Consider the following 19,983-nt stretch of genomic DNA (forward strand, 5'->3'; position numbering starts at 1 on the left):
CAGGTGAAGGTTATGGTTGAGATAATCATCACTTATGTCTGACAATGTGGCTTTTGTACTGAAACACAAGGGTGAACTAACAAAGCCAGTGGCTGCAAATGCACATGAGCACTGAAGCTCTACCACAAAGGCCAGCAGAGCAGAACAGACTGCAGAACAAAACTGAGCATCATTATCCTGATTACACAGGAGAAGAAGAGAGATTAAGAATATCTGATGGCTTGCATGAGACTGCCCTGACTCAGAGGCGCAGCAAAGAGAACGGGGCTTCTGAGACTGTCACTGCACAGCACCCTGCTCACTGAGTTTATGCCTCTTGCTGACCTGATTTGTTAATCAAGGCCCACAGCTGACACCGAGCAATTATGCCCAACTGCCTCAAGTCCCCTTAGTATGCAGCTAGCACCAGGCTTGAGGGACTGCATGCATGACAGCATGGCAAAAGAATTCAAAGTACCAAACTGGAAACAGAGTCCAGGAAAAATGTGTTTGTCAAGAGGGGCACAGTGCTGCTTTTAGACAGCACTGAACAGTCATGTACAGGGTGGGAACAGCAGCATGGGACACAATGCTGAGGGTGCCTGCAGACTGACCAGTGGCCCACTGGAAGCATCCCCTGTCAGCAATATCTCTGAATAGAAGAAAAAAAAAGAGGTTGCTGTCAACACAGCACGTGAAAGCTGCAGCACAGCCTGCAATGCAAGGCAAGGTCTAGATGAAACATCAATATTTAAGGCCAAGTATTCTATGACACAAATCATTTGGAAAGAGGTGATTAAACCTCACTTAGATGGAAAGCTAGGAACAAACAAGAACCAGCAGAAGGCCACGAAGAGACACAAGCAAAGCATTTTACTCTTGCAAAGCAGGAACAATTTATTCTCTATGCGCAGCCTATAACAAGCTCAAACTGAAGCAAGAAAGATTTGGAGGGGGTGAAAAGGAGAGTGCATGTTAAATCTCCAAAACCTAGTGGAGGGTTAACAGTGAAGCACATGAAAAAAGGAGCTGTGCAGCAACCATCACTGAAAACTTTGGAAAACCAGTTAAAGCACTGGTCAGACCCAGGATACCTGTTCCTGCATGAGGCAAGTGTGGGACTCTAGCTACAGCATTATCTCCAGGTTGCTCAGACAACCTTTTGGTCTCATACATCTTCTCCAGGTCTGAAATCTATTGTTGCTCTTTTAAAGTTAAAAGTTGCAAACAATTGCTTAGAGCTCAAGAGCGACAGCTCATCTCATGCTTCCAACTAAACCACCCAGTCTTACTAAGAAAGAGAAAACATTATCTTTACTTACAAATCCTGTAATGTATATACACATTAAGCATATCTTAGGCATACATCATCTATTCAAGAACTGCTCACACTGCAGGCACAGAGTAGCTTAAAGTCTGTCCATGCTATTGCTAAGGCTTTCGAAATGTTGGGAGGTATTGTGAAATAATGGACTGACTTGGGTTGTCACAGAACACTAGAGGGGACAAACATGCACATAAAGACAGAAAATCAGGAGGTAAGAAATGATGTATCTCAAAGGCAGCCACAGGAGAACCAAATGGCCCACCCTAACCCCAAGGTAACAGAAGGAGGCAAATAGTGGAGATTTACTACAGGAGGCATAAAACACTCACGCTGGATATTCAGGCACTTTTCCCTTGAAGGCAGGCAGATCACGAACGTATTCATTGTACAGCCACTTCACTTTGAAGTGTAAATTCATATAGTCTGCACTTTTACACAGTCTGTGTTTCTCATGCTCTGTAAGGAAGAGAAAAATAGCAGTTAGGTCTGAATTCACCACTGTCACCACACCAGGCACAGGAAGAACTTCTAAAGCATGACTGCAGAGTGTAAGGGTGTTGAGGATGAAGCACCTTAGAGCCACAAAATATTCACAACACAGGATTTTGGCAGCAGGCAAGAGCTCTTGGAGATTGGGACCACTGGGGCTCTGGAGTTTTTTCTGTAGCTCCAATTAATACTTCCATTTGTTCAACATTTTTTTCTTGTCAAAGCAATAAAAACAGAGCAATCTCTCATGGCCTTTTCATTTAACATGTCACAGTTGAGACTCCATCTTTGCAGGAGAAAAATCAAGGCAAGCAAATCTGTTCATTCTTGGATATAAACAAAGGCAATACCAACATGTTACACTACATCCCCTATGAGACAAGAGTAGAAAGCACCAAGAGCTTGACAGTGTGACTCAAGCAAGATCAAATGAGCTACACACGAACTGGAGCCTTCCCTGCTCCCATTTGAAGAAATTAATGATATTTCTCTCCCACCAGGCAGGGTCTGCTGCTGAGCTTCTTCCTCCTGCCAGGATTCCTTATGTTTTTGTACCCAAGCAACGCTGGGAAAATGCAGTTTGTCCCTGTATAATGCCAATACCTCCCTCCACAACACAACCGTTCCCACACACCTACACCACTAAAGCACTGGCCATAATCAGACTGATGTTTCCGCAGAGAATCATCTCCACAGACCACTGTTCCCCTTCCTTATCAGGAGAAATGTACGGTCCATGTCTTCACTCTCAAGGCCCTCCACAGCCTACATCCACACTACCATCTTTCAGCAACTGACTCCCACCTCTGATCAGCCCACAATTCTATATTTAAAATACTTGTTAAGTTCTCCCAAAAGCAGCTCAACGCTTTCTCCCAAGCCACGCCTTGTGCTTACACAGGCAGCTCCTTCTACTGCGCTGCTTTTCTTCAAAATCCTCCTTGAAGAGATTAAAATTAATTCCTTTTTCACAATATGAGGACTCAGCAGCTGGCTTTTGCCTGCACTGTGACCCTGCATTATCAGGTTATCAATTCTGCGCTGCCGCTCCCCAGTGCCTCCTGTCTGTATCCAGCTTTCTTCTGCCAAGCTTCACAGCAGGAATACACTTTGTGCCAAGCTTCTTTGTTCACCCTAGCTCCACAGCAAGCTGCTAGCCCATGACTACAATGTGAGATATTATACTAAAACATACATGATTTTGGCTTAGACTCAGGTTTTTATCCCAGTATTTGACTTTAGACTCTTCTTTCTACCTTTGATGTGGAAACCTCATCACTGATGTAACTTTCCAAGGGCACCACTGCTGATGTGCAAAGAGGTTTCAGCTATGTTAAAAAGTGGGAGTCTTTTTCTCAGTTTTGAATGGCTTATTAACTAATAGGCATGCTTATCTTACAACATTACCTATTTTCAAGTAAATGTCAATTCTTGCAACTAATTGAAAATATGGAGAAACTTCCACATCTCGCCTGAAGCTTCATTAACATGCACAAGAATAAAGTCCAAATCAAGTGTGAATTATCCAACTGAAAATACAAAATCCAGAGTAATGTTCATGCAAAATTTTTCCATAAACCTTGTCAACTGCCAAGCAGTTGAATGTTCCAGTGATTTGCCGGCAAGCTTTTGTAACAGTGTAATACAGACTTCCTTCTAGTTCACAATGTCACAGATCCACACAGATACAATCTCAAAAAAAAAAAAAAAAAGAAAAAGAAAGAAACCCAATCTTTGTTTAAAAGAAATTAAAATGCCCAATATCTGAGAGACATAATCCTCAGGGGTGATGGTTCAATGGACAAGTTACATGTTGTATGGTCCATTTCACTCCACAGGGAGCTGTGTAAAGTCCATTCCTGCTTTATATTAATAATCTCATATCTTTCTTGAGCACTAAGAAAGCAGGAGTATACTCAGCATCTGAACTGCTGACCCTCTGCTATCCCTCAAGCAATGGTAGAAGAAAATGAGAACTCCCTCTGCAGACCTAAAACTGGAAACAAATAAAGCAATAACTGTGCCTGCTCTGCTCCCTGTGAGTGAGGAAACCGATGGACAATTATAACTTCATTAACTCGGATGTGCGCTGCCGCCAGTTGCTGCTCCCGCGTGTGGAAAATGCTGTTCCTGCTGAGGAAAGGTCTGACTTGGATGTAAAAAGGACTTAAATCAGATTTAGTTCCTCAAAATTAAACAATGCACTAAAAGCAAGCAATTCGAGCCTTTTCCTGTTCTCTACGACATCTGAAATACTTCTAAGTTGCAGAAGAAGAAGATGCAAAGCAGCCACAGAAGCATAAACCCAAGTACAGCTACTACGACTACCTGGCCATCTAGGCACTAAAGGAGACACTTGACACTAAGGGATAAATCACATGAAACTAAAAGAAAGAAGGAGAGGTCTTACCACCATAAAAGAGAACTTTACGTATTCGAAAGAAAGGAGGGGCTTGTGATAGAGAAAAGACAAGAATGAACAGCTCAAACATTCTGGAAAACCAAGAAAGCCAACAAAAACCCAAACCCCCCTCATCCCCAGTTTGCATCATCTGCCTTTCCCCATTTAATGGACCCCGCACAGTTTTGATCAGTTGCTTCCTTTCTAAGTGGAAATGTTTAAGACCACCTGAAGGTGACATGGAAACACATCAGTCAGAGGCATACATTGAAAACCCATTTTAGAAAAAGTAAAGTGAAGGTCCTGGCAGCCATCAGTCTTAGAACATTTCTGTTCTGCTTTATAACCTGCTGGCTTTTAAAGAGCTTAGCAGCAGCAGCAGCTGCAGAACAGCACACAGATTTGTACAGCAACTGCTGTGTTTTATCCTGAAAAGACCACAGAGTTCTCTAAGTCTCCCACACTTCCTTAGCAGATTTCAGCTGCAAACAGCCTCCTACGGAGAAAAGCTTTTAGAGTCACCAAGGCCATATTATTAATGCATTAATAGGGAACTGCTCCCTAGCAGCACACTTTCTAGTGTTATGTCCAGTTCTACTTTTCAGGCAGACACTCTTTAATCACAGATTTTTTTCTTGATTGTAAAGCTACTTTTCATGGGTTAATTTCTAGCAAATAATGCCAAGTTTCTGTAAAGAAACTCTAATAGGTACCAAGGCTGTTGAAGCGTCAACACTTTAGATAGCTGGCATCTGTGTGTGCCTCTGATCCCCTTCTCCTTATTAGAAGTGAGAAAGTGGCAGAATGATTTATTTCAATCCTGCCTGCCAAGTCTACTCAGTCTCTCTTCCTATCAGAGGTGTTTCCAATTTGCAGCTCTCCTAATACTGATGTGTCCAAACTAAGATGAAACGTTGCTGTCAAGGATGACGTTGGTTTTCTATTACTGTCTTTTAAGGTGTTCCTAGCAAAGGAAGAGCAGAAGCCTCTTTGCTTGGGGCGTTTGTGCTTTCCGGGTGACAGAGGTTTCAGAAAGGACAGTAAGAAAACTACTAACTACAGTTAGTGTGCTAACAGAGAGGCTATCCAGCTGCTTGAGCACCAGGCAGTGTCCTGGGGTGGAGCCAACTGTATGGCTTGGAAAATCATCCTCTACCCTACACGGACTCCAGGGTAACATGAGCCTTCCAGCCAAGTCTGAGACACGTGTATCTGACCTATTTTACTCTTGGGCTGATGGGGAACAAGGGACACTTCTCAAAGACCCAGCAAACAGGGAAGTGCTGGGTCTGCTGTGCATGGTGCCTTGAGCAGTCACTGCTTTAGAAGAGAGAGAAAACAAGTGGGGTAGATACTGGAGCTTCTGCTCTGTCTCAGACACTGAGTCTCCTTAGGACAGCCAAAGGAATAAGATCCAGCAGTCAAAGACACTGCTGTCATGACTACTGCTACCAGTTGCTGAACATATCTTATACAGAGAATAGGCATTTCATTTTTATGACTCAACATTTTACACATTAGCAATCTAACTCTTCAGAAGGTGCCCAAAGGACACATTGCTGCAGCATCCACAGGCTGGCACGAGTTCTGGATCTGAAGCCCTTAATATTTCAGGTGTAAATTAGGATTTATGCATTGTCCTGCACAGGCTGCTTGGTGCATATGGGGTTAAGCTCCAGCTGGGAGAGGCACAATGGGGAAAAAGGAAAACAACTCAGTCAGCCAGGCACCGCTCTCCAGCTCAGAGAAGCCATCTCCCACGTGAGCCTCCCAACTCTCTTGCACACTGCCTACTAGAGAGCAGTGTGGAAGCATCAGGATGGAAGGAGGAAGGGGGCCATTTCATACAGCCAGGTCTGCACTCTTTCTAATCCAGAGCCTCCTTAGAGCACATACCCTCCATTTCTACAGCAGCAGTATGGTCTTTCAAGTCTTCTTTGCAGATCTGTTTATTGCTGGCATAAAAACTACTGAACATTAAAGCTAGTGTTACACACGACATCCAAAGTGCTAAAACTACGGTTAACAGATGAAAGTCTTTGTCTACTCACAGCTACGCTCCACCAAGGAGCATGAACTTACCACTTGGTGAGGTGAATGAGCTCATGTTATCCAGAACTTAGGAACAGAACATAAGGGAAAACACCATGAGGGAAGTTCGGGGCAAGTGTTATACTCTGTGTTCATGTGCACATATCTCAAAAAAAATAGATTAGCTTTTGTTGCAGAGAGCTCCTGATGCACACAGATCTCAAAGCAGACAAGAAATGTACCCAGGGATTATGCCACAGACTGGGAAAAGGAATATAAAACTCTTGGTGCAGGTTAACTGGTAGAAAAACCAGCAACTGAACCTGAGAAATGATAGAGCCAAGAGCTGAGGCTGGCAAATCTAATTATCATCCTACACATCATTTAATCAGTTTCCTTTAATCCCTTTTTCCCTAGTTAAAAAAAAAAAAATGCAGTGAGCTAATCCAATCATCTGTATTTAAAATATATGTAGTAAGACCTGTAATTGAATTATTGTAGAGCTTGTTTTAAAGGTTATCTTCACAAGTTTCTGAAGAGCAAAGCAGTGAGGAATCACACTTGCCTCAAATAGAATTCTGCACCCTAAGCATTTCTTGAATATATATTTGGAAAAGACACATCCTAACACAGACTCTATCACTGTTCAACTCTCCTGTAGAACTTGTACAGTTAAGACTACAAATAAATTACCATGCAGTTTTTAAATTTTTGTTCAAAATGCAAAATCCCTGTCCACCAGCTGCATTGGTATGAACATTTGTCACCAATAAATATTTTGAAGAGGGATGGTCTTTTCATCAAGTATTTGGTATGCACTGAGGAACTCATGATTGATACCAATGCTTGTCTTAAGAAGCTCACAAGTAACCAGAAGGATGTCAGGCAAAGGTAAACTAAGCCCAGAGTCATCAGTGGGGTCATGGTATGAGACATCAACAGAGAAAACCTGGGAGACCGAGCTAATCTGGGCACTGGCAACCAAATAAAGCAAATAAAAAACCCAGAAAAACATTCAAATTCATGTCCCCTTTGACAGTCATGCAATCTGTAACCTTTTTACAGCTGCATTTTGGATGCAACAGGGAAAGGGAGTCTTAGGGAGGTGAGCAACCAGATCTGGAGACATCCAATTCTCATGGCTGCAGACAAAGGAGGAAGTTAGGGTGCTTTCAACATGCAGAAGTGCAAATTCCATTATAAACTCCTGAAGGTGAGCATACAAGAGTAAAAAGAACCGTAGATCGGCTTCAGTTGGAAGAGACTGTAAAGCTCATCTCATTTCAAACCCGCTGCCATAGGCAGGGACACCTTCCACCAGACCAGGTTGCTCAGAGCCCCATCCCACCTGGCCTTTAACACTGCCAGGGATGGGGCAAAACCAGCTTCTCTGGGCAACCTGTGACAGTGCCTCACCACCCTCATCAGGAAGAACTTTTTCCTAATACCTAATTTCAACCTATTCTCTTTCAGTTTGAAGGCAGTCCTCCTTGTCCTGGCACTACAAGCTCTTGTAAAAAGTCCTCTCCATTGTTCTTGTAGGCTCCCCTTCAGGTATCCCAGTTAGATCACCCTGAACATTAAACAAACCCAATTCTCTCACTTTTTCTTCACAGGAGAGGATCTCCATCCCTCCTATATAAATAAGGACAAAATTGAAAGGGGAGCTAAAATGGTCTGCAGGAGCAAACAGTTTCTAGGGAAAGAGAACATGAAATTATCACCATTGCCTTATCTCTAACACATGAGCAAGTAGTGACAGTCACTATAAAAGAGACTCCTCAACATAGTAGGTCATAGTCCTTCTTCCCACTGCCTGTTCTTACATGAGCTTGACCTCACAAGACAAAGGCACTGTGGGGTACAAGCATATATAAAAAGTTCCTAACACAGAAGTGAGAACATTTCATCCAGCCCTGCAGCCTGTCAGATTCAAGCCTACAGCTGGCAAAGAGTGTCCCCCCCACAGCACAGTTTCTACATCTGTTGCACTGACAGAGATTAATAAAATAAATGGAGTAAATCTTTTTCACCTACAGAGCAACCCCACAGACTGTTTCCAAAGAACAAAATGCAGGCAGCTCTCTTGCTGGCAGCATTTTTTTCCTACCAATCTGAAGAGTCTAATTGGCTGTCACTCCTATAAGTGAGCTCAGATCAAAGTGGGGACAAGTGGATTGAGAAAATTTTTTGAGTGCCCAGAAGCAGTAGCTTGACTTGGGTTTGGAATATAAATACAGCTAGCATGCTGCAGACAGCAGAGGCATTTCTGTTTTATCACAGTATCACCTTATGAATGATCATAAAACCCAACCCTGCAGAGACAGTGCGAGCCGGATGCTCTCTGAAATTTTTGAAAAGTTGGTGAGATTGTGAAAATCAATGTACAGAACTAAAATCAAGCTCAGAAACCCACCATCAAAACAGTACTGCAAGTAGCAGAATTCCCTTCTGGAAGTTTGCTGGGTTTTGCATGCCTAACTCATCTTCAGAAACAGTAAAATTTCTTCCTTACTAGGAGGTGGAATTACGCAAAGACTAATTCGAAATGAAGATGTCTGCAGCAGGAATTGTTCGAACAGCATCTTTCTGCTGATGGCTTAGACAATCAGTGCTGTATTATCCAGGGAACTGGAGCCATGGCACAACCCAGAGTCCACCAACTTCTCCAACCATTTCTACCACAGTACAATGAAAAATAAAGCTGCTGCTGGCTGCTGATCCAAGCCATCATATCATCAGGCCAAAGAGAACTTCTGATTTCAAACCAGCTGGGATGTCAATAAACAGCCTGCAACGCACCCTGACATGCAGGTCTACGCCTCATGCAGATCTCAGCCTCAGTTCTGACCCATAAAGCAGCTGTGCACAGACAAACAAACCACTAGAAATCCCTGCTCCGGTCAGTGGTGCTACTCATGAGCTTAAGCCTCATTTTCACCAAATGGATGGAGAACAAGAGATCAGCAAAAAGTCAGCTGGCAGCAGTGAGACATTCATTCTCTTACCTTCCATGGCATATTTCATATCCTGGGCAAAAAGACTCCACATGACCTCTGCACTGATCTTCCCAACTGCAAGCTCCTGAGGAAACCTGAGGGGACATTTAGAAAAGGCTTTGGCACACATCAAAGCAAAGGGCTCTTTTTTATTTAGCTCTGAGCTACACTACAAGCTGAAAAGCTCAACATTATAGATGCTTCCTTCACCTTAGATAAAGTACCAGATGAAAATTGGACATCATGGACTGGACTCTGTGGCATAGATTAAGTAACCTGAAAAACTGGTTTTAACTCAGAAAGACAGGACCTGGATTCTTCTTTCCTAGAAGAGGTGTACACAGTCATTCTGGGAATGTGATCTCAATGCCCTTGCACCTTTTTCCTCTTCCTTGTCCATTTTTTTTTTTCCTTCTCCTTTTAGAGGGTTCCTAGGCTGACAAGTGATTGCTATTCATGCTAAATCAATGATGATTAGGGCATAATCCAGGTCTTTGTGTGTAGTACATTGTAGGATCTCTGTCCCTTTCTGCCCTGTGGGACTGTAGGAGGGGTATCCACCAGTTAAGCAGACCTATTTCAGGGTCCTTTCCAATGCTGTGCTGACTCCACCCAATGCAATCTCCCAGTGCTGCGCTGAATGCCACATTCCTAAACCACATTGTAAGACACCTCAGCACCACTATGTGCATTAATGTGCACCCCTGAACTGCTCGACATCAGAAAAAACCAAAAGAACTCTCACCCCAGTTTCAGGTGCCTCCCTGAGTTCAGGATTGTAATAATCAGGGTTTGTGCTCGAACGCCATCGTAACTGAACCTTTTGAAACTCTTCCATCCCAATCAAAAAGTTATTTATATAGACAGAGACAGATAAGACAGAAAGACAGACAGACAAGATAAGTACTTCTATAAATGCACAAGTGACAGAAGAGATAGAAAGCAGTTTAACAAATAAAGCAGAGCACACACAGACTAGCAATAGTCATACATGACATGGAGGATTCTTACTGATTCAGGACTGGGGTATAAGAGTTCTTATCCTCTTCTATGATGGAAACTATCAAAGTGATGAGCTTGGGCCAGAAATCAAGGTTCCTTATGCTGGGGCCCTGTTCCTCGGGAGGAAGGTCCTGAGTTTTGTTCTGGGAAGGAAGCAATTGGAAAACCAGCATAAAATTTAAGGGGAAAAAAAAAAAAGCTGGCAGATGCAGATGACAATGCGAACACTAGTCACCTGTGGACCCTTTCTTCCAAAGAGCTTAACATTATTAACGACTGCTGGCAACTTGTCTGATCCAATGCAAAACACAGTAACATGCCAAACCATGTTGCTAGCTGGTAGCCTCAAACCCAACTAATCCCTGTTCTGTCATCTACCATGCCAAGACCAGGCCAGGCTCCAGGAGACCAGCTGAGACATCATTTGCCCTAAGCCTGTTCCAAATACTTGCTCTTTAGGTACCTGGCTGGTGACTATATCCCCGCTGACATGCTGTGTGTGCATTACTACAGAGGCCAGTGGTGCTTTCACGCATTTGAGAAGAGTTTGTGTCTAGAGGCACCTCCTAAACCCAGTGCAGGACACTGGGTTCCTGAAAACAAGGTAAAATCTCACTGCTTGAGGTTTACATATGCTAATGACAGTTTCCTTGATCAGCCTACATTTGCTGTAATTGGCTTTTGCTCGCTCAAAGCCACATCAAACCTTCTCTTCACAAATAACTGCTGAGGCTGGCAAAATGCATTGTAATTAGTGTAAAACAGTTATCATCCTCCCCTTACTAATTAGTGCTCGTTAATTGATTACAAATTTTGTGCACTCAGAAGATAAAAAATCACGCAACTTTGTTTGTGCTGGCTTTTTGTATCAATTAGTATTCTTGTTATTATCTTAAGAAAATCAGAAAAATTGGATTTCTGCTTGCTCATCAGCTACTCACAGGATCTGTCTGGTACTCCCGACTATACAGCTCATGACAGTTGTTGAAAATGTACTCGTAGGTGGAGTTGAGGCAAGCCTTTACACAGTCCTTCACTACCTGGCTGGCTCGGGGTGGACTCTGCAGCTCTTGGACCTGGCAAGGGTATAACAAAGAGTGTCAAACAAAGCACGGTTCATAAAACAAACAGGGAAAGAACACATCGCCGTTTCGGAAACCACTCGGGGCTTGGTGGATCTGCTTCCAGCAACTCGTGACCTGAAACCACAAATGGGTCACTCCCCCCAGGCACAAAAAAGCAATGACAACACTTATCTCCCCGCAGGACCACTTGAAGCATGAAAGAGATTTTGATGTGCCAAGGAAGATTCCCCAGAACAGACAGATCATGTGGCTTGATAAGCATATAATCTGAACCAAACACACAATTTCTGCTGAATTTATAGGACTTTGTTACAAAGCCAGCGAGCAATCTTCCCCAGCATTGGAAGAATGTGCAACAGACCAGCGGAGCAGTTTACATCCAATCTGGAAAGTCTTGCTGAAGACCACTTGTCTGCCTTTAAATACAGAAAACTTTCATTAAGTACATCTTTCATCACAAACTTTATTAAATTTTAAAGCAACCAGAATCCTTAGGGACATGCCAACTGATACGCCTTGCAACAGCAGCTGTTTTCATTATTTCATTGTTATGTTGTTTTAGAAAAATGCTGCAGGGGTACTTTAAACTAAACAGACAGGCAATCATCACCCTGCAAATACAACTATAACCTAAAAAATTTGTTATTTTCAGTACCTCTAAACTTTTCAGAGTATTTCTATAAATCAAACTTCCAACACAGACACACTGTCTGAATTAATACTCTTAAAATAAAGTTCTAAATCATCATTTACCCTAGGGCTTAGGAGTAAAATTTTAAGCACTTCCTGAAGTAGCTCAAATTAAACACTTGCTTTGTTTTTGGCAAGACAAAAATTTTTAAGTGACATGTACTAACTGATAACGTAAGGTTGTAAACTTTTAAAAAAGTTTAGAAGCCAAAAATCAGGAATATAAAATAATCTCATTACACGCTGCTAGGACAATAAACTTAACTACGAAACCAGCACATTAGCATTCATAACAACTCTCCTGGATCTCTACTGAGAGATATTATCCCATTTCAGTATCTTATCCTCCACGAGAGAAACTCTAAAATATTTACTAGATAAAGGTAGTGAAAAACCTTCCTAAAGTTATTAAAAAAGCAAATTATCTTCCTGAAACTAGACAATTTCCTTTATTCCTCCTCCTCCTGGCTTTTTTTTCTTTTTTTTGGGGGGGTGGCGAGAGGGTTGTACCGTCTTTATGACTCGAGAACAATAGGGAAAAGCAATTTACATCCTCATAATGCAAAATACAGAGAGGTAAAGACAAAATGTGGATGTTTATACATGGTCAGCAGATGATTTCCATTTTCCTTAAGTGTCTAAAGCACAGAAACATGAAACAGTGGTTTGAAAATAGGAATCAACTCCTGGGGGAAAAAACCGCAGAGATGCCATTCCCATCCCCACCCATATCCCTACCTTCATCCTGAAAAAAGTGATGCTGGTGAGCAAATCCACTGTAGACTTCAGGTCCTGCAGCCGTTCACGGCTGCTGGCTGGGAAGTTATTCTGTTGACAGAAAAGGGAAATCCTGTTGGAAAGCACAGTCAGATCCATGCAAGGCTTCAAGCATGTGCTAAATAAGGAAACTGTCTTGGAAACATTTCCTGCTCAAGAAGCTTGCACCAGTCAAAACAATGCTCAATAAATAAGGCCTTTTTGCTGCAGGAGCTTATCTGTTTGCTTAATTAAACAGCTTCTCATACAAATAAACGTAAAGTCTGTGGATGCCAGGAGACTTACAGCCCTTGGTGGCAGGAAATTTCTCCTTGGCTGTAGAAAGAGCAGGCTGGGAACAGCCTCACCACTGGCAGACCTGGCCTTTTGCCTGAGGTTGTGTGAGCACTTTCCTTTCTGCACTCAGTGCTTGGTTTTTTGGCTTCTCTTCTGAAAGGCCAAGGGGTGTGGTGTATTCAACACCTCTCCAGAGAAACAAACAAGACCAAGAAAGAAAAATTAACACTGATCCCCTAAGAAGGTATTGGAACTAGCCAGAACCCTGTGAGATCCCATATGTAAATACATATGCTGAATGCAGCTAGCTTTGCTTCTTGCACAAAATTCTTCCCTTTCTGACCTCAGGCACTGTGCCCTTTCCTACATTCCCACTGTCTCCGACCTGTGTCCTTTAACAGCATTCATGCTCCTCAGCATGTCCTTACATTCAAGCTGATGTGAATGGTTTTGCTGCAAGTAAAACAGCAGGGGCAACCTTCTCTTGGACAGACTCTTCACATCTGCACTTTCAAACATTATTAGATATGAAGGTGAAAAGGGTGGAGAGGAAAAACTTTTAACTTTTTACTGAGGACTTGCAGAAAAATATGCTGTCTCTTGACAGTAGTAACTGAATATTACTGCAGTTCAGCTAACCACTGCAGGCAATTTGATGCTCTTTGCAGTCATTTGTAGATGTCCTTCTGAGACAACTCTCCTTTTAGAGTTAAGGTCTCCACACACGGGACTGTCTGGAACTTAGGGTATTTATCGAAATTGAAGACTTCCATGGGTCAAGACCTAAATACAAACCATCTGACGAATGTAAATTGCCATCTCCTGTCTGGAAAGCTACAAGCTAACAACTTTTCTTACAGAATTTAACTTGCCCTATAGGGGTCTTAAAATAATTACTAAGTGCTCCCGTAATGCTTCAGCCATTTCTCTAAATATAATGGCAATTAGATTACACCTGAATTATTTAAACTACACAAATCTTTCCTGGTCCTTTATGTAAGATCTTACTTTTTTGTGCACAATCCAGTTGCATTAGCCACCAAAAACCAGCTTTTACTGAATACCAAGCAAACAAAAAAGGCAGCACAGCTACAGATCCCTATTGCCATGGGTTGGTAATTTTCTCTCTGCTACTTAGTGGATCAGCACTCTATTTAGACCTTCTCTTATTAGTAATGTAGCTTTAGAATAGCTCTTCCCACAATACTCCTTTTATCTTCTTTTGCACCTTGCCCCTTTTCCTTTTTGTTTTGTCTTCCTAATGCACTTCTCTTAATCTCCTTGTGTTTTTCTCCTCTGTATGTTTTTCTGTGTTTCAGGTAAATGCTGAAATCAGAAGTGGATAACTAAATAAAATCAAAGCTCACATTTGGCCACCATTTTCAAAATTTTCAATGAATTAGTCACCAATTGAAATAACATAGCAAGGAATTTAAGGGAAAAAACCCAGCTAGGTCACAGAATAAGACAATGCTGACTCTGGAACAGCAAAGAAAGAAAGTGGAGGTTTCATGAAGCCTGTTGGACTAATGTCAACATTTGAAATTAATCTGCTGAAGTGGGGGGGATCTCAAATCTGACAATACATCATGATTCGAGTTTGCCAAACCTAAAGTAAGTGACAACATGGTCCTCTAAAATATTTCTGTCATAGCATAGAACAACTCTATTTTCCCTTTTTAGATAATACCTGAAGTAGCTGATAAGAGTAATTCAAATTATTTAATCCAATCCAACTTCTGGGAAAATATCAGAGATAAGCACAGTTCACAATCCTCAAATTATTTCAGAAGTCTTGAGGAATTATAATGGAAGAAAAAAACAAGGTGTAAGTTCTATCCACAAGGAAAACAAAATGGTACATTTGAACAAGCTGGTCATGACAATTCCTTAAGACACAAACTGTGCAACAAGTTATAGATGCAAGAGAAATCCAAATGGTGTGTTTCCCCATGCCCACTGGAATACCTGTAAGGATTCTTTTTATTCCCACTCACCCTGTACATTGAGAGATCAATCCGAAGTGAATTATGAAGCTGGTCCAGAAGCTTCACAAATCGTTCTTTCTGTTGAGCAGAAAACACCAATAAACATTCACGTATCACCACTGTCCAATCCCTATTCAGAGTAAGCAGCAGGGTATCAGGTAATCAGTGTTACATCTCATGAGAGCAGGAGGAAGCAGTATGGATACACAGCACTGTGCAAACAGTACTTTCATTTGATTCTTGGATTTACTTTTAAACTGTAATTATTTCTGAAGTCTGTGAAACATCAGAATTGTCAGAAAAAACACTCCATTATCACTCTGAAGTTAGAGGCAGAACAGAAACCTCTTTGATTTTCCATCTGCAATTTACACTGAATTTGTATTTGAGAGAAAATGCTTATTCAGAGATTAATAAAGTACCAGCAGAAAAGGGTCTAATTCAGAGCAATGATACAGCTCCATGATCTTATCTGTATCAGTGGCCAGTACTACAGGCTTCTTATGACATAACTTCTTGAGGTCAGGTCTCTCCACTGAAGAGGTCAGGTCTCTCCACTGAATTCTGATTTGGCATTGTGAATACCTCTTCAATCTATTTATAAATTCTCAGTCTGATGGGAAGTATTAGCTTTTCCAAATACTTTTCCAGCATGCTCAACTCCACCACAAGTTATATACAAAACATTTTAACCATTTGGAGGACAGACTTCTTTTGTGGTGGTGGTGATTTTTTTCTTAAAGCAGTTGCTGTTTTTAAAAACAAAGTTCTGAAATTACCAGATCACACAGTGTATTTTACCAACAGCACTAACATGCAGAGTTAGTATTGTTTGCTCATTCCATACCATCTGTGCTCCACTGCAATGTGAACACGAAGAATAAACATCACAATGCATTACACTGATTGATATCTGAAATGTGTGATGATCAAGACAATAAACCCATGCTCTTTGTCTGGTGTAAAAGAGTTCCACTGCTTCCAACTCCTCACAGATTTAATGTTCCTTAACAGAACAAGTTATTTACTGAAGGGTGAAAGCCCTGTAGGCAAATGAAAGAATGCCAATTGCAACACTACCAAACACACAAACCTACCCCAAAATTGGAGGCTGCAAAGCGGTCCGAAGCAGACACATTTGTGGAGGCAGTGGTGTGTGCATAATAAGCATTGATATTGGCAAGTAAGGTGCTCATCACAGCTGGCACGCCTGGGCACATGTATTTAGAGGAGAGACACGCAAAATGCCTGCAAAAGGACAGCGATGTAAGTCATTCTGGTCTCTTTTGTGCAGCAGACTTGACTTTATCCCCTTAATAGACCCCTTTTGCTGCTGGTGGACACCATGAACAGACGGAAGTTAGGTTTCATCCCTTTATAGAACTCCAGTATCTCAGAGCTTTTTTCAGAAAGATGCCATCTAGACAACAGCTCAAAACAAAGAGAAATCCCTTCACTGCAGCCATTTCCAGATCATAAAACAGCTTCTCAACCATTTGTTGCCAGCAGTACATGGCTTAGTGATGCCCTGGGTCCTGATGCCAATTCCTAGAACCAAGCCTGACACAAGGAAATTTACACAATTTGCTGCCGCTTGAGGCAGACACAGGTTGTGAGGGGTCATGAGGCAGCAGCAACTGGAAAGCATTAATGCCCAGTGAGAGTACACATTAGTATTTCTGTGCTGCACTTTTATGGCTAACCCATTCAGCCTCCAAGAAGCATGCACATTGATTTGCATTTTCCCATTCTCTCATTAAATGCAAGGAACCCTCCTCCAGGAAATCTCAAAATTATGCTAGGAGCATCCAGGCTTGTGAAATGATTAAAATTTTTTTTAAAAAATCTGTTAGACTTAAAAAAAAAAAAAATTAGAGCTTAAGAGGTCTTATATCATGGGAAATGGCAAGTAAAGTTCATTCCAAGAGGCAGAAGAGATGGGCCATTTTTATGCAGAAATACTCACTAAATTCCCAGATTAAATCCAGGAGCTATTTTCCAAATGTAACTTTCTCCCTAAGGGACTCATAGAATCATAGAATAGTTTGGGTTGGAGGGGACTTTTAAAGGTCATCTAGTCCAACCTCTTCAGTGATCAGGGACCCCTTCAATCACATCGGGTTGCTCAAAATCCCATTCAACATGATCTTGAACACTTCCAGGGATAGGACATCTACCACCTCTCTGAGCAGCCTAGTCTATCCATCCACTGTTTCACCACGCTCATGGTAAAATATTTCTTCCTTTTATCTATCCTAAATCTAACCTCTTCAAGTTTAAAACCATGCTTGCTGCATGACACTTATGTACCAATTGGTCATTTAGGTACTGGGTAAATATAAGCACATGAAATGGCTTTGTTTAGCTCTGAGAAGAGAAGCCATGAGGACTGGGGATCTAATCAGAAAGGCAGTAGACCTTCATCCTTGAAATTTTCCACACCCTTGGGCAGCCTAGTCCAACTTTCAAGTTAGCCCTGCTATAAGCAGTGACTAGACTTCCAGAGAAATCTGCCAATTCTTTTCTATTTTGGCTTAAACCAATAGGCAGAAAAGCTGCTTGCAAGGTGACATAAGTACAGCTCATAACTCATCTAAGGACCCGTAACCCAAAACTTTCAGCTTCTATGTGAAAAAGTTCACTTTTGTCTGCTACATTTTATATTACATTTGAAATAAGAAATGAGCTAAGCATAGCAATACTAGTCTTTAAGAGGAAGAATGACTAATCCCAAATCCAAGCAAAAGTATACAGACAAGGAAAAGGTTCTTTGAAGATACAGAACTGCATTAGCCCAGCTCCGAAGAGGACAAATCAGTGGCACCATTACTCAAACTTTCTTCAAATGCTTTCAGCAGCACCTGGGAGATCAGTCACTTCAAAGGACTGTAACACTTGCCACAACAGACACATAGGACAAATACTTCCACAAAACCTCATCCCTTCTCATATCATCAGAAATCTCCAGTGGGAACCTTGAGCAACACCTTTTTAACAGAAGAATTCTCAAACAGGGATTTGAGAGTCTCAAAACAGAAATGGCAAACAATAATTTCTAGACTTCGAGGACACCAGTGATTCAAGGACAGGCGGTCTCTTCCCTCGCGCAGTAAACCCCATAAGGAGCAGCTGTCACTGCCAAGCTTTCCATTACCAATACACTTCATCTTCTAAACAGTAAGAGTCACATCAATCAGTTACACCAATTATCAGCACTAAGGAACACAAGAAATGCATCTTACGTCATGGCCTGGTATATTGACTCAATGCCATAACGCATTGCAAATTCATCCACAATCTCTTGGGCTGTCTCATCAAAATACACCTTCCATGCATCATCTCCTTTGGCATCAGGGATCTTCACCACCCCATTCCCTTGCACATCTGTGAGATGGTGAAAGAGGTTCTGAAACACAAAACAGGAACAAGTTTGTACCTGAGGCTGCTGAAGCCTCTAAGTAAGATTCATGAAGAGCTTGGAACTGCTGAGGTGGTGGCACTAACACAAATTTCTTCATTTTCCTCTTTCTTTCCCCCTGCCCACTCTGTATTTTCTTTTACCTTCTTTTCTTCTTGAAAGAATCTCATAGCTGAATTTTTCACATGCTTACCTACAACTTTACCCAGCAGACATTGTGAACGATGCAGAAGAGTGCTTCAGTGCATTGAAACTATACACTAATTAGTTTGCCTGAAACCTACGCATTTCTGTCCTCAAAATGAAAATGCCTTAATAGGGACAAGCTATTTAAACTAGCTGACATTACAGCTCTGTATCAGTGTTGTAATTATTATTATATGGAACAGTCCAAACAGATTTTTTTTTTCCTGAAAAGAACACCCTTAAGATCACCCCTAACAACTAGACACTTGCATTATTATTCAACATAACCCTTCACTTTATCCAACACTGCAAAAGTTTTCAGCTATCATTGCTATGCAGAAACTGCACATTCAGCTCAGTGGGTTACTCAGTAATCCTCAAATTCATGTCACTTACAGATTCATCACCCTTTCAGACAGCTGGCTCCCTACAGTAAGGGATGCAAAAGTCTAATGATCTCATTAGGAGATAGAGGACTCTGCTTTACACTACTATTTTTCCTGATTGTATTATTCTTGCTGCAAATCATCTTCATTTTGGAATACACAAAAGAAAGAAGGTGATAATAAAAAGATACCTATTTGCAAAAAAAGAGCAGCAAGTGATCATGCATGTTCAAAGGACAAAAGCAAAACAGCTTACCAAATAATAGCCATCACTGAATTAAAAAACAATAAATATGTACTGAAGGACACAACACAGCCTCCTAAAAGAAGCCTACTTTCTGAGCTTCATACCTACCTTACAGAGAGCTCCCTGGTAAGGCTAGAAGACACCACAGAGCTCATCCAGCTCAACATCTGGATAAATATGTTGTTCCTGTAGATGAACATTCCTCTCTGTGATACAACTGTCCTTCTCTGTCTAAGATGAACTTGCTTAACCCTCACTGACCTCAGGATATTCTTGTATACAGGACTCTGACTACTCTTCCTTCTTCAGGCACTTTTGAGACTGACCCTGCTGCCTGCCTTTTCTTTGACACAGATAGACTGGGCATCTCTCCAAGACAGGGTTTTCCCTTTAGTCCTTCTCATAAGTCATCTTTGGATTTCTCCCAGCTTCTGCAGCACTGCCTGTGCAGCTCAGTCCATCCTGAGACAGGTCAGTGCCCAGAAACCTCAGTTTAATCTTCTGTTCCCCAACAGTTGTTCATAACTACACACCACTGCAGCAGAAGAATTTATGCCACCAATACCTGCATCACTTAACAGCCCAAGACAGAGACTCCCTCCTCAATCAGAATTTACTCATAATGATTTTAGTATGCTTCCTCTAAAGAAAGACAGAGGTACAGCACATGTTGAAAACATCAGTCAAGGAAATTCAGAGGTT

General features: G+C 41.7%; 1 protein-coding gene across 1 annotated transcript in view; it reads right to left on the reverse strand.

Annotated features, from left to right (window-relative positions):
- The window catches only part of LOC309584785 (protein unc-13 homolog B-like), a 204,429-nt gene that overhangs the window by 37,914 nt on the left and 146,532 nt on the right, over positions 1-19,983 (reverse strand). Inside the window, exons 20-27 of the mRNA XM_082301026.1 lie at positions 18,287-18,450; positions 16,142-16,292; positions 15,054-15,122; positions 12,742-12,831; positions 11,170-11,304; positions 10,238-10,371; positions 9,236-9,321; positions 1,636-1,762 (exon numbers count right to left, since the gene is read on the reverse strand). Coding sequence (XP_082157152.1) covers positions 1,636-1,762; positions 9,236-9,321; positions 10,238-10,371; positions 11,170-11,304; positions 12,742-12,831; positions 15,054-15,122; positions 16,142-16,292; positions 18,287-18,450 — 956 coding nt within the window. The remainder of the gene's footprint in view (positions 1-1,635; positions 1,763-9,235; positions 9,322-10,237; positions 10,372-11,169; positions 11,305-12,741; positions 12,832-15,053; positions 15,123-16,141; positions 16,293-18,286; positions 18,451-19,983) is intronic.

This window comes from Coloeus monedula (assembly GCF_965178545.1).
Source record: "Coloeus monedula genome assembly, chromosome: Z".
Classification (NCBI taxonomy): Eukaryota; Metazoa; Chordata; class Aves; order Passeriformes; family Corvidae; genus Coloeus; species Coloeus monedula.